Below are 15,889 nucleotides of genomic sequence, written 5' to 3'. Positions count from 1 at the left end.
TTCATCACTAAATGCAAATATGGAAATCACGTGCTTTTGTGTGCCATCTATCAAAGGCTTTTTAGACATTCTGTTTTCCCTTCCTTCAAGTTTTCTCAATGTAGGACCCTTGGCTGCATTTTGTACAGCTATATGTGAACAAAACCTCAATTGCATTTTCTGATTAATAATTTTGTTCAACCAGAAAATTAATAGTATTTAATCACTGGGTTTTGGGTAGAAGATAAGTGGATTTGCGCATTTTGGCAAAACACACGCACGATCTGTGTTTTTGACCATGTTAAACTGTATGAATCCTCACAATGTGACAGACAGGGTAAAACTACTTTTTACAGATGGTACATGAAGGGAGACAGTCCCAAGAATAAAAATCTTCCCTGCAAAGGCATAGCTGATTAAAATAATTTCTTTTAAAAACAGTTGCACAAACAGAATGATGTACATGAAAGTTCTACTCTACAGGGGCTTCACTACACCACCAAATATATTCAAGAAACACAAAGATAATACATTTTGGTATCCAGATCAACACAGTAAGGATGGCAAAACTCTTAGAGAAATGCCATGTTTAAGACAGCTTCTTCCTGAATCCAGATTCACTGATCTGTCTGATATTTCTACAAAGCTAGCTAAATTAGGGAGGTGCTTGTTAGTTTTTGGGGTTTTTTTTCAAAGAAGACTAATGGGAAATGAACACAAAAGATTATATGAAGCAAGCCAAGGCCTGAGTTCAGAAAGTTTTCTGGATTGTTCATCAGTGTATACAATGAAGACTAAACCAGACTTCAGTGAGCAACATCGAGACATTGAACGATGCCAACAGCCTGATTGCTCCCTAAGTATTCTGGCTTTTTTTGTGCTGAGTGTAATAAAGCAGTAATTTGCAAGTGAACAAAGTAGATCTGACTTAAAAAACATAAAGAGCTGATGTGTTCAGTAACAATGAGCTTTTATTGTGTCATTTTTGAGAACACAGAAATACTTGAAGGGGTCTAATCTCATTTGCAAGTTTGCGTTTTTTACAAATGCAAAGGCAATCGGCAGCTCCTAACAAGCTGGGAATGCTGAAGTTTGCTCACAAGCAATGGATTCTCCCTTCACTGAAAACATACACAGAGTACACAGTTGTTCAGAACAGTTTGATGCACTTCAGGAGAAACAAATAGACTAAGGACAAAATGTAATAAAATGTCACACTATTAGAATGCATAAATCATGTAATAGCCTTATACACAAGTTGAGGTCACATTCTTGGTAACATTCTCAGACTGTTTTCAATAGCACAGATTTAATTTAGTTGTTCTGTTTTATTCAAGTTTTGGATTAAATGAGTTTACTAAATAAAAACCCTGGAACTATCAGGCTTGGGTTCAGATTCCTAGCCTGCTCAATAGATTTACTCTCATTATATTTTACTAACAAGCATCCCTAGTTTAACCTTCTCCATACACTTTCATCAGAATCCTATTCTGTAATCACATCAAATATCTAGGCTGGTTTCCCTAAAATAAATGGGCTGAAATTGTTAACTTCTAACTACAGGAATTAAGGTACTAATTCTCTGTTCTTACAGTCAGCAAGAAATGTGGGTTTAACACTCAACTTGCCTTATAATCCACTTTGTGGAGACGTTGCTTAAAGTTTGTTAGCTGCAGCATTAGCCCACTTGAAAAGCTGAAAGCTTCATCACAATTTACACAGTAAGCTTAGGTAGCAAGCCACTAGTTAGAAATTATTTTGAAAACTGATCACTCCTGTTTCTGTAGATCAATAGAGAAGAGAATTTCTGCTAGCAAAACATTAAGTTTACAGGATTTAACTATGTAGTATGTTTAGGATTTTTTTAGCAGAACATCTATAAAATTTAATTTGCAACATTTAAATAAAACTACTTCAGATTTAAAAGAAACCTCCACCATGACAGAGCATTACCTTTTCCTAAAACCCATTCTCTATTTCTTCTCATGCTGTAGAGCAAAGCTAATGAGTCAACCACAGAAATACTAGGTAGTGAAGATTACATTTGTTTAATTCAATCAGCTTTTAACGTAAGAACATACTAAGTTTGTCTGTTCTCAAGAGCTTCCAATGAGGCTATTCCTCAACATCCTTGACAAGTCTATTCTGACACTTTATTACTTGAAAAGTTACAAATTCTCAGTCCTCTTTGCTGAATTCGTCATCAGTCATGATCTTGATTACAACTTTTGTTTGCCTGAGCTGTTATCACACACCCTTTTCCAGACTAGGTAAACAATCCTCTCAATCTTTCTACAGTCCATCTTCCAAACTTCTTATCCTCCTGAGTTCTTGGCAGCTTGCATTTTTCCAACAGTCTGGATCCTCAGACCTCATCAGCACCAGCTGGAGTAGAAAAACTCTTGACAGTTTTGTTAACACACATGAGAATAAGTTTTGTGGTTTTTCCAGGTACTGCTGTTCTGTTTGCATTGCACACCAAGGTAAGTAAAAGATCCTGGTCTGCTGGAGTATACTCCACATCAGACCCTGGATGTGTTTAGGCTATCTGTAAAACAGATTACTTTGCAGCCATTTGCTGAACACTCAACCTCTTGCTTTCAGAAGAGTCTGCTGATTATTTTACAGCTCTGATCCACTCAAGCTTTTGCAAATCACACAGAAGCAATCCAACTGGAGCCCCAGAAAAAAAGGACAACAAAACAAGTTCATTACACCAGTTAATGTAACAGAAAACATTCTGTTTGAACTCCACAAGCTGTTAGAGCACAAACAAGCTACAGAGGACGAAACCTTGCCCCTTCTTCTAAATGGCAAAGTCTTCTCTGCCAAATATTTTTTTTCTGTAGTTGCTTATGTGCACTCAGCATTATTAATGAGGATCATAATGCAGACAGGGTACTACAGCAAAAGTATTTTACCTACTGTGGTCTCCCTTAGGCTAGATGATGTGCTAATTAGTATTGTGTGCTCAGAAATATATTGAAAATAACTACAACGCTGCAAATTAATAAAGTTAATAAAGTCATAACACTACAGATTAATAAAATTCCATGAAACTCAGACTGGAACCAAAGTAAGCAAAAGCTTGCTCAGCCAAGAATGAGCACCAGCTGCACTTTTCTCCCACAACTAGTTTCCTCAATATAGTTTGTGAAGGTTAAGGAGCAAGTGTCTGGCATAACTTACATGTCTTCCTTAAAATTCCCAAGCACCAGCACAAAGCCAGGCTGATGGGCCCAATGTAACAGAATTTGAACAAGGTTAAAAAGAAGTGCTTTTTCTTTTCCAAAGGAAGGCAGAAAACTGGGGTTCTAAAAAAAAAAAATTAAATTTCCAAGTATATGAAGCATGCCATATACAATGATTGGAAAACTAAGGAGAGGATAAGGCTGCAAAGACATGGTGAGGATGCAGATGCTTGAAACTGAAGAAGTTCAAGTTTTCAGCCCCAACCAGACATTCCAATAAATGTGCTTCCTTGTTTCCCAAAGGAGTGCACATCATCTTTGACAGCCTGAGCAGAGAAAACACTGGTGAATTCAATAGGTTTCATAGCTTACATCCCAGCCCTAAAGTGGTTCCTAGTATTATGGCTTGGTCCTTTCACAGATTTCACGGATTTGAGGAAAAAAAAAAAAATTGGTTCCTGGGGAAAAATAAAAAAAACTATCACAGGTATTTCTAATACCTTCAATGTTGACAGTAACTTACTGCTTATTTTGATCAGCACAAACTAAGGGGTAGTGGAATAAAAGGAAACTAGATTTCATGCTAGTTTTCAGCATCATACAGTACAACTTGATATGAAAGCAAAGTAATTTTGAGTATTCTATCATGCATTTTCAAACTATTATCAATATTTCTTCTGTCAAGTCATGTCTTGCAAGTATTGATTTTTCATATACTGTTGGCCAGTTCAAGAATCTGCCCAGAAATTGTCACAGCATTTGCACCAAAGCAAAAGAGCCACAAGTTGACAGATGGGCAGGCTGCCAAGGAACAACAAACCTGCCAGACCATGAAATTAGTTCTTTCTTGTTCACCCAAAGCTTTTTCCACACGTTGAGGAGTCTGCATCATTGTGCTTGTTGGTTTGGGGGTTGTTCTTTCCTTTACCAGCACACTAGCTTTTTTTTCTGAAGTCATCAGTTGGGAACAATCTTTGCTCAAACCTGAAGTAAATACAAGCCACAGCTATTAAAGACTTCAGTGTCTTGTCAGTTTTACTTATATGCTGCCTAAGACATAGCATTAGCTTAGAGCAACATAACAGAAGCACGGGCAGTGTGACTGGCATGTCAAAGACCAGGGACCTCAGTCACTTGTCACTTATGATGTGCCCCAATACCAACAAAATGAAACGTTTTTGTTCTTACTGATGTAGGACCCACAGTAGATTTCCCTCATGCCTCCTTAATATGATTCCTTAAATAATATCTCCCCCTGAACTTCTTTTCTATCACCAGTTTTCAACCTGAAGCAACTGTCTAGCAAATGAAAATCCTCTTGGGTTTAATCCTAATTAAATTTGCATGCATAAATGTGCAGCTTCAGTCTGCACACCAAATCATTCATTATCATTCATTATAATAAAAAGGAATTTATGACCCAAGTATCTATTAGCCCTCTTCCGATTCTAAATTTCCATTTATCACTTGCAAATTCTGGGAGACCTGAGCTTGAGACAAATTTTAAAGGCTTAGAGGTCCCATTCACTTTGGTACTGTGACTCAGTATCACAACCAAACAAAGTGTTACTGCTTTTTGTCCTGTGCAAACACTAAGAAGGTTAAAAAAGTTACAAATGCCCTTGAGACAGCTGGCATCGCCTTGTGATCATAAATGAAGTAGGTGCACTACAAAGGAACTCTGAAATGTATTTTTCACTTCGTGAAAGCTTGTTATTAACTACCTGTACATAAGCCCAAACTTTATTTCATTTTCTTAATTAAAAAAAAAAAGATTTGTCACTTCCTCTAATGTTAGAAACTGCAGCTGTGTTAGATGAAGCTAAATTTCTATTTAAATTAAGTTGAATTTTACATTTATTAACAAAAACTATTTCAAGTTCAAGAGGTTTTGGCATCTCAGAACTCCCAGCTCTCCTATTTTCAGACGTGGAAGAAAAATGTTTTAATTCCAACAAGCACAAAACCATTATCAGGGCATAAACAGCCCTGTATCAGTGCCAGATCTTCCTGGGTAGAAGGAAGCACATTTCCTCCAGCTTGAATGGACCTGAAAGGATTTGCAACTGTGTAACCCCAAGGACGTGCAAAGCTTGGTCATTCCCCCATCTCTACTGACAAGATTTAGCAATCTCTAATTTTCAAGAATAATTGGGAAAAACCTATTGGGGTATTTTTTCGGATTTGTTTTTTTTTTCAGTATTCACCAACTATTCGACATGATACAGAGCTAGCTTTCTGCTGTTTGTAAAAAGTAAAATATATCTTGCTACATTTTTTTTCCTAGGCATTTTACTCTAGGCAACAAAGTAAAACTGCAAATCACCATGCTTTGTTTGGTCTTGCATCTGCTGGTCTCCAAGCACACAGTTTAACAAATGCACAGGGCACAAACTGCAACTATTGAAAAAAATTCATACTGAGTCAATTGTTGCACATTTTTTATGCTTCAAATTCTTACCACGTGCGAATTCTTATTTCATTATTTTACAGTAAATACCTCCACGAAATTCAAAAGCACTTGTGTCACTCAGGTTAAATTCCTGAAAAAGTGTAATTTTAAGTACCCAAAAAACAAGGGGGAAAAAGAAAACAATATTTTAACAAGTTCTCTTCTGTACTGCCATTAATACTCAAGAACTCAGCCAGTCGCATGGAATTTTAATCAAGTCTTCTGAAAGTATTTTGCCTTTGGCCTGAAAACAAGAATGATGCATTTCAGCCCAAAGCACAATTTTTGAGCAAAATTCTAACAGACTGAGAGTTCAAGTAGTTTAATTTAAAATTCAGCAATGTTACAGTGACGCTAAAATAATAGCGAGGCACAGTTGGATCCTGCCTGAAACACCCCAAACATTTTTTGCTGATGACTGTGGGAAGCACAGCAACATGGGTAGAGCTGCAGAGTGGGCAGCTTATTTCCCATTGTCCTTAAGAACTGAAAAGATAAGGGGGGCTGCTCAACTTTTAGAGAGATTGTATCATCTGTCAATACTCTGTGGTACACAAAAAGGGTTTTCCTCTTTGGGGCAGACGTCCTGACCTCTTCCCTGCCACTGTACCGCCAAGAATCCCCTTCTGACCCTCTTTCCCTATCACTCCTGCAGGAATCTCAGCCTACCAGAAACACCCAAACTTGGATGTGTCTATTACCACTATTAGGCATGGCAGCACAGCAACAAGCAGATCTTTCCACCAAGTACCCACAGCAAAGTTTCTGAGCAACCTGACACATGACAGGAGCTGAACTCCAGCATGGCAACTTGTGACCCACACCAAGATACTCACTGAACACAGTTGTACACCAGCAGCTGTGTTTGGTACCTCTTGCTTCATTGCTGCCTTTAGGTCACATCCTACTGCTGATCACTGTGGAAAGATACTCAATTAACCTGTAAATTCCCCACCCCATCACATACACCTCTTTCTCATTGCCTGCCAAGGGTTGCCTCCACCATGTCACTGAAAACCTGCACTGCACTTTGAAGAATCAGTTCTTCAATTAGAAATATCCCCACTACAATGTTATCAAATATGCACAAACTAAGCTGTTCCCAGTGTGCCACTCCCAAGTAAAGTGTGGTCATCCAAGGACGGACTGTGCATTTGCTGCAAGCCTTTAGCATTAATGAACTTGCTCTGGAGAACATTGGCAGACACACTGTAAACTAACTTCAAGGAAGATGAATTGGGATAAGTCTGGAAATTACTTAATTCCTGCAACTTTTAGTTTAAAATTCACGTTTACATCTAAAGACAGTTTCCATACCAAGCTCACATTTTTGCATTAGCAAAAAAATGTGTGGTTTCTAAAATTCTAATCAAGTTGTAGTGAGACTTATTGATAATATCTAAATAACCTAGCTACAGTTTAAAAAAAATTCACCGAGACACTTCGCAGATTTGCTTTCTATCTAGACAAATCTTTTTCTTTATACTGTAAGAAATATATTATCAATTGAACTACTTTGGCAATTAAAAGAGATACACAAAACAAACACATTAATTAGCAGCTGCAGCTACTGAAGGAATGAAGAACTGTGAATAGATGTAATGTAAATCACAGCAATTCTCCCCAAGCCCATGAAGCAGATTTAATCCTTCATTTTGCCATCAAATTTTTTATCTCTACAGCATATTTTAAAGGGTGTTTTCTAGTAGAAGGCATTGAGCACACATTTCACAGAAGACAAGCTAAAGTAAATAAAGGGAATCCTACAAATTTCAACAGCGTATATTTCACAACCCTAATTTAAACCAGAGCATCCACAGATCTTGACAATTCAAAGAACCTTCACATCAAACTTCTGTTATCTAGCCCTTCTCAGCCAATAAAGTAGAAACAGCCTAATCTTCAGAGGCATTGGCACACTGTTACAAGCCTTTTCTGCCTTCCTGTCCTGTGCACAAAAGACAGCACAGCAAAGGAAAGTAAAATATATGAATGGTGTGGCATGGAGAACAGCATAACACACTTTAGCTATTCATGCATTTGAATTAAAACCAGACAGGAAAATGCAGCAGAATCTCTTCCACAGTTTTATCAGTAGTGGAGCACTTTCAGGAGCTGGATTTCTCACTTCTGTAAAAAAAGAGCCAGAAACAGAGAAGGTGGAATCCAGTTAGCTGGTTTTTGAAGAACAAGCCTACTGCTGGTGCTAGACTCTCCCAGTTCACTCACTGTCTAGATATCCCTGGATGGATCAGGAGCCAGTGAAGGCTGGCTGGGCACCATCCAGCCTGGCAGCAGCTCTGCCTGGGTAGGGAGCATCAGAGATTCAGTCAGGCTCCCCAGGCTGCCATCCCTCCCAGCACCCAGCCTGCCCAACACCTTGTGTGCTTCCTGCAAAGATCACTCTGCCAGCATCCACAAAAAAATAAGGGATAACTTGGATCCCTGCTCCAATGCTCCCCAGCAAGGCTGCACCCAGTCACAATCAGATTGCACTGGATGTCTCAGTTGCTACTGGGCTTTTTTCCTCTCCTTCCCACACAAATATTTCTTTACACACATCTTTGGGTTTTGTGACAGATGGCAAAATTCCAGTCATGCCTTCAAAAACCCTGATAAAAGCAATCAATACTAATCTAAGTTACCATCAACGACAGCTCCAATTCGCATTTATGCTCAATGACTGGATTCCAATGTTTTTTACAGTCAGTGAGACCTACGCCGCTGACTTGCAGAGTTAGGATTTTGCTGTTAAAAACTTCTTGCTTCATCGGGTCCACAAGACAAAAAAACTAATCAAAGAATCAAATCAAGACTAGAGAAGTTGCTTTGAATTACCTGTACACATTCTGCACTGTCCTCTCAGACTTTCAGCAAATAAAAGTTAAGGAAATACAGTTAAGAAGGTAGTGGACATCAGCCTACTTTCAAGGTCATTTTCGAGCAAGCAGCAATAAAAAATGCAGGCAGAGCCAAGGAGAAAAAAACAAATTTCCACTTTGGGAAGACCATTTCTTAAACAGCTTTTTAAGCTTTATTTTCATGCGGGAATCAAGATGGGGGCCGAGTCCCACAGCGCAATAAATGAGCTCACAGAAAGGAATTACATTATGCTTGCAAAACAACTTTCAAATCTGAATCTTTAATCTAAAAGAATTGGTTAGGGAATGTCTCTGACAGATCTGTTACTGTATCGAATGACAGTTCAAAAAAAAAAAATCAGCAAAAGCTAACAACTTAAAGATGACAAAACAGAAGGAATTTATTGCTGAAGGCTGACATCTACTCTGCCTACACAAAGCAGCAGTGGGATCTTCTCGGCCTTTGCCTGGTGGGAAAAGCCCAGAAATGACAAGGAAAAACCAACCCTGTCAGCCCATCGACCCACATTAGCTGCTGCTTTACAAAGCCTGCCAAGCTGAACTTGTGGAAAGGGCAGTGGGTGAAAATGCCTGCCACGAATCCACCTCCCTTCCAATGGCTCTCTGAGCTCACGCAGCCACTGGAACAGTTATGATTTTCCAGAGATACTTAGAAGGGAAAAAAAAAGAAAAAAATCAGGTTTTCAGGTAAAACTAAAGCATTCTATCTCTATGTTTTGCCCTGCACTACTTAGGAATTGGAACTGCTGTTTCACATCAGAAAGAAAACTTAAAATTATGGGCATCTGTAATATTTGCTATTAGAATACTGCGAGTTAGTTTCTAGTCTTACAATTTTACGTTTTCCTATTTTCAGACTGTTATTTATCTCTACTGCAATTACAAAAGAAGTCTTCTCGTTTTCATGTAAAATTGTTATGTATATAGCTTTTAATACTCAAAAATGTGTATAAAGTAATTATTTTCAGGGGAAAAGCAGCTTTTCCCATATCTGCAAGCTCAGAGGCAGAGTACAGAGCCTCAGATATCATTTAAGTACCTAAAAGCAGAAATAAAAAATTTTGACTGATGCGCTCCTAAGGTTAACACCAACTCACAAATCACAGCTCCTGAAAGCTGACCTAATCAATCCTCCTTGCAAAACTTTTGCAACAAACTGTTCCTCTGTTTGGCCAGGAAGTGAAAAAAAGAGAAAAAATTAAAGAAAAGTAGGGGACAGAAACAAACCCCACCTGAAGATCTTTTCTGAGACTGATGCAAATACCAACAAGTGATCAACATACACTGATAGCCCTAAACTTCTAGAAATGCATTTTCTAACCCCTCAGGGAATGGGGAAAATATTTACGACAGACAAATATTTTTTTTATCTTAATCTTCAATCTAACTTAGAATGCTTTCATGGGATTTTTCTCTGTCACATACCTTTGTACTCCAAGAAAAAAAGAAAATGGGTCTATGGCTTGTTAGTGATTTCTTGCAAAATAAATTGGGAAACAAAACACAAAGCAGATTTTAAATTTAGGGCTTTAATCAACACCAAGCACACTTTCCCCACAGAATGTCCATGATGTTCCTTTCTGACTACCAGAAAAAAATGACATTTCTCAGTTCTTTCTTCTTCTCCCCCCAGCCACAAGTCAGGTCTCAATCAGCAAAACTTGTCCCTAGTTGAGATCAATTACTTTTTTACACTACATATTCCTTATAATAAGATAAAACCTCATTTCTATTTAATAAAGTTTCAAAATATTTTTGTGTTGCTTATCATGAACTTAGGGAACTTTGTAACTTGAAGACAATGGTATCCACAAAATCAGCATTCCTGAGGACATGCAATGTGGCCTCTGGTTGAGGTGACATCATCAAGAGGTCATCTAAAATTGACCTTTTTAGAGTGTTATATAGAACAAAGTCCACTACATTAAGGCTTTGACAGTCAAATGGGCTCAGAGGAAACAAAAGTCAAGAGCTCTGGCGTTACATCTGCTTTTCCACAGTTTTGCTGGGGTGTACCAAGGCCAAGAGAGAGGTGGCTGCTGCAGCTCTATGTTCCCAGGCCCAGCTACCAGTAAAGCTGAGCAAGTATTCCCAACAGGCACATAAAAATCCACACACATAATGCAATGGATATATGGATATATTCAAATACATGTGGCCAGCCACACAGATGCACAAATGCAATCACCACCAATGGTTTCATCCTGCTCCAGGGAAAAACATGGATTCATTCACAGAGATGGATTTCTTCAATGCCCATCCACAGCGTGCATTTCTTAAATACCCAAAGCTGGAGACTCTGGATCCAGTAACTGTGCTCCCCCACACCCAAGACCTCCCCAGTGCTGGCATCTGGCACATGAGCCCCTGGGGCCCACAGCTGCACCCCAGGCATTGAGGCACACACTGCCCTGCACACAAACCAGCCCCATCTCACACACAATGGATCCCTACACACTCACTCTTTGCTCAATCACTTTGATCCCTGCATATTTGGCCCTTCCGTTCATCCCAAAATTAGTCCTGTGCAATCCCAAAATGTTCTTCCCGTATATCCCAGGATGGCTCCCATACTCCTGCAGGCTGCCACCACCCCATCCTGTGAGCTCTGAAGAGCTGCTCCCATGACACATCAGTGGCTGTCAGAGGAGAGCCCTGGCAGGGGTTCATTTCTCTGGGTTCGTTATTGATGCTGCTCCACCTTGATCTCGTGTTGATTTGTGGGTGGACATGAGACTTCTCACACAATCTAAGAACTTAAATAAGAGTGTGGACAGCTAATAAGTATCTTGGGGCCCTGCTACTTAGCCCACCCAAGGAAACAAGAGATGTATAGGTTCACTGTAACTGAGATTTCCAACCCTGAGGAAAAAGTGGAAACTTAAGCCAAGTATACCACCATACCCAACTTTGCCAAAAATTAAGAAGTTTTTACCTTACCACAATGTTAAGTGATTCCACCTCAAACTTCTGTCATATTTTTAGCTCGCTGGTCTCCTGCCTCACACTGCAAGCTGCAAACAGCACTGCTTTTAAGTTTTCCACAAGCCTCAAGGAACTTGAGGTTTCTTTTAGTGTTCTCTTATCAGGAAACAATATTCACATTGGTGGAAACATAGGAGAAATGTTAAAGGAAAATATTTAGAAGTAAAGGCAAACTTGGCAGGGAATAGAAACCTTCTTATTTTCTAGAACAGTTAACTCTGTTGCAGATGTTGGGAAAAAACCTGGTATTTAATACTGATGGCAACAGGGTCTATTCAAGTCACTAGCATACAGGAACCCAAGATTGGTGAAGTATGGTGAAGCACTTAAGATTCTTTTTTCATCTCATACAGAAAGCAATTGTGAATACAACATCCAATTCATCTTGAAACTCCAGAAAAAAACTTCCTCCAAGCACATTCTGGAAGTCTGCCTCTCTGTTTTAAAAAGTGTCAGAAGAAACTGTTTCACGGCACAGAACACCTCTGAATGCATGAGGTTGTAGTGAGGCAGCTGAGAGTGCAATATCCACCTACCCAGGTTCACAGACTAACAGCCAAATCTACAGCACCCCAAACTTCTGTCAAATCCTGTAACTCCTACAACTGAAGTACATCACTTCACTAAGTGGTGAAGAGTGAGCAGCACCCATGAGTGGTGCCAGGCTTGAGTAACGTAGTAAAAAACAACTAAAGACTAAAACAACAAGCAAACAAACAAATCCCAACAGACACTGTACAATAAAAGAGTTTCTCCTGAAGTCAAACACGTTATTGCCGCTTGTGGCAAATTAAAAAAAGAGAGGGAGGTCTGTGCTTATTTCTCTTTACATTTTGAGCACTGCAATGATCCAACTGAAGCATCAGCTTTTTGTCCTTCCAGAAGGAAACTTGCCATCTTGGCTGTACAGTCGCTCCTTTCCAAAGAGAGGTCTGGAGAGATTTCACACACTCCTCCTCCTCCTCTGCATTACCTGTCACAGCGTGGTAATACAGCAATCTATTCAGAATTTGGAGATGTGGGTTCAAACCACCCCAAACTCAGGAGATTAACATAAATCTCCCACTGCCTGGGAATGTGCTCTAACAATATAAATTACATCACTTATGCTTCAGCAAAAAATGTGGTTGCTGAGCATAACGTCATAATTTGTATATTAGCCATAGCCTAAGAACACTTGCTAAACCAGGTCCTTGAAGCAAAGCAGGTCTGAAGCCCAAAGAGCAACAGGCATCTGAAATACCTAAGTTCATCTCTGCCCAGATGGAGCACCTTCCCACGGCCATTCAGTTCCCTGAGCACCAGCACTTACCCCAAACCCCAGGCAGGAACCAAGCAGGCTACTTCAGCACACCAGCTTACACAAACAAACTGAGATGCAGCTGAGGAAATATTTAGTCTATAACTACAACCTTCCAAGTTAACACTACCACAGGTTTACAGTAGCAAGATTTTTTTTTTTAATTATAGAAAAAAATCACCAGTAGTGGCAGAGTCAAATTTATGAAATACAAGCAAGAATGTTCAAAATAGTGTTCAATATCATTAACTGATTTTCCTTTCCACTTTGAAGACATGTATCACTAAACTCCAGTATAATAAAGAATGCATTTCAACAGAACAAAGCTGCTACAACAAGCCTCCAAAATGGCTTTTTTGCTTCTGACATAAAATAATTCCTCTGTATCTAGACACTGAGTTACGTGCTTCATGAAGAGTTCATTAGTGAATACAAAAGACTCAACAGAAAGTGCAAACCAGACTTTTGACCATGATAGGAACACTTTAACAAAACACCTGTAATTAGAATTCCAACTAAATTTTATAGCTATGTAGATATTAATCTTTAGGCTGAAAGAATCAATCATTAACTTTCAAAGCTGTTCAGTGCAATGGCTTCAGTACCGTGTGTTTCTTTTTCTTAGAACGGACTTCAGCACTTTCTGACAGACCCTTGCAGCTGTGGTTCCCCCCCAGTTTCTTCATTTGCTGACAGGACAAAAGCAAAACTGAACAGAAAAACAAGAAATGCTTTGAGTTTTTCCACAGCCATGCCAAGATAGCTTTTCCCCAAACTTCTCTTGACAACTGCCCTGAGAAACCTTTCCATCCTCACTTCAAAATCTATTTTTTACCTCAACAAGATGCTTACAATTCTGAGCTTAAGTTGTTTACTTTCTGTAAAAGCAACATTGCTACTCTAATCTGCATCACATTCTTCACATTGTTTTAGGATCAGTTATCTTGAATTGTGGCTTTTGTAAGGCAGTTCACCACCAGGGGGGTTGAAACTCGCAGCTTCCTCGGATGATCTGCGCTCTCACGCTGAGAAAAAAAATTCTATCAACTTAATCTAATAGGAGGAATGGTCTCTCAACCTGATCTTTCAACTAGAAAAACGTAATTATGAATTTAAATATTCCCAGGAGGAGCGGCTTAGAAGCAATGAAATTTATTGGTAGCTTCAATCACTGACATAAAAAGCAAGTATTTTATCCAGATGCCTCTAGCACCCGTGGGCTGCTATATAAAAGCTGCACATTACTGCAGTGAGATCACTGCAAATGTCAGTGAAAAAAACATAAATGGTATTTAGTCTTGTCACCAATACATGACAAGCTTCAGAAAAATTCCTACCTTTTATACTGCATGTTATCATATATATTTAAATAGGAATTAGTATTGAATTAAGGTTATTTGATGTAAGATGGTACCTTAAAAAAAACTAAAAAGCAAAATTTATATCACTTTGTCTGGCATTTCATTTGTTTCTACGACTGAATTAAAAAGTAAAGCATATTTATGTTCAAGCTGAGACATATGGCCTCTGAAATTTACTTGGGCTTGATTTCGTCCTTTTTACCTAGAGGATATTTTGTACACACAATTATATTAATAAACACTGGCTTTTACTGCAGCCTGTAAACATCCAGATGCTAATCTCCCACCCTACATCCATCTCAAACACCCTACTTCACCATAAAGAAAACAAGTCATGCATCTGCACAACATATGCCTTCCAACCATTTTCCATTCAAGTTTTGTTTTGTTTTTAATAGAAACCTAATGGGACTGTAGATTCATGTGCAGGGATTAGGGATAGGTAGAAATTCTGCGGTGGAATGGAAACTCAATCCGAAGGTGAGAGCATCGGTGTCTACCAGCGCTTCCCATCACGACCCAGCACACCGCAGAGTCAATCACTGTTAGCCCAGCAGCAGAGCGAGCCGATGTGCTTGGGTCTCACCAGGACAACCAGCCCAAGTTACGGCACTTGGAACAAAGAGGGTGCGTGTGACGAAGTCATTGGCAGGGTAAGAACGCGGCGCGGAGCGTTCCGGTGTCCCGGCCGCAACGCACCGGCCAGCCCACGTGCAATAAAAAAACTTTCGTAAATTGTCTCCATTACTTCTTCATGCTACCTCTGCCCGGAAAGTGCTTTGGGACTCTTCTCGCTCCTTATAACAGAGCTTAATATGGTTTGTATTACCGACAGCGTGCGGCATCCTTCGGGGCTCCGGCTCCTCTCATTCCCCAGAGAGGGACCCCCAGGAGAGCGGCCCGAGCCCGGCTCTGCCCCCATCTCCCGCCGGGACAGAGGCTCCGCCGGGGGCTCCCTGGGCCGTCGCAGCCCTCTCCCGGCCCGGAGCGGGGCCCGGAGGGGTCACCCCCTCCTCCCCCGGGTCTCCGCCGCTCCACAGCGTCTCCCACAAAGGGAGTGGGCGGCCCCGGAGGCGGCCGGGCGGAGTGGCCCCCGCCGCCGAGGGAGGAGAAAGGACTTCAGGGAGGTGGGGGAGGGCGGCTGCAAAACGTGGAGATGGGGGAAGAGAGCAGGGATAAAAGAGATGGGGGAGGCGGTCGGGAAGCGTGCGGTCAGCACTGCCGGACCCCAGCCCGCCTCCCACAGCGCGCTGCCTCCGCAGCCCAACGCGGCCCCGCACGGCCGTGCCCGGCGGGATGGGGACAGGGACACTGCCGAGGCTGCCCCAGCCCCGCGGGGGCCAAAGGCTGCCACGGGACGCGGCGGGCGGCTGCAGACCCCCGCAGGCACTGCCCTGCTCTGCCTTAAGCTGCTCACCCCCGCACCCCCGTTCTGCGCTCACCTCGGGGCTGGCCCTGCCCCGGCACGCACAGCAGCGAAGTCGCCGCCAGCAGTGCCAGCAGCAGCCGCCGCCCGCCGCTGCCCATCGCTGGTGCCGCCGCTGGAGGGACGCTGCCCGCCCCGCCGAGCCCGCCCGCCTTATATGAGCTCCCCCGCCGCCCCCCGCCCGCCCCGCCCCGCACCACCGGGGGCTCGTTTGCACACCCCCCTTCACACACAAACCTCCTCACACACACCCCTTCACACACACCCATCCTCACAGATCCCCCTTCACACACACACTCCTCCTCACAGAAGG

The 15,889-nt window shown here is 41.2% G+C and overlaps 1 protein-coding gene across 1 annotated transcript in view; it reads right to left on the bottom strand.

Moving 5' to 3' along the window:
* LAMA1 (laminin subunit alpha 1) overlaps positions 1-15,682 on the bottom strand; it is a 100,103-nt gene extending 84,421 nt beyond the window's left edge. Inside the window, exon 1 of the mRNA XM_064705881.1 lies at positions 15,593-15,682. Coding sequence (XP_064561951.1) covers positions 15,593-15,677 — 85 coding nt within the window. The 5' untranslated portion in view covers positions 15,678-15,682. The remainder of the gene's footprint in view (positions 1-15,592) is intronic.
* Between the last annotated feature and the right edge of the window lie 207 nt (positions 15,683-15,889).

Source organism: Zonotrichia leucophrys, chromosome 2 (assembly GCF_028769735.1).
Source record: "Zonotrichia leucophrys gambelii isolate GWCS_2022_RI chromosome 2, RI_Zleu_2.0, whole genome shotgun sequence".
NCBI classification, from domain to species: domain Eukaryota; kingdom Metazoa; phylum Chordata; class Aves; order Passeriformes; family Passerellidae; genus Zonotrichia; species Zonotrichia leucophrys.
This window is presented reverse-complemented; position numbering and strand designations above follow the sequence as displayed.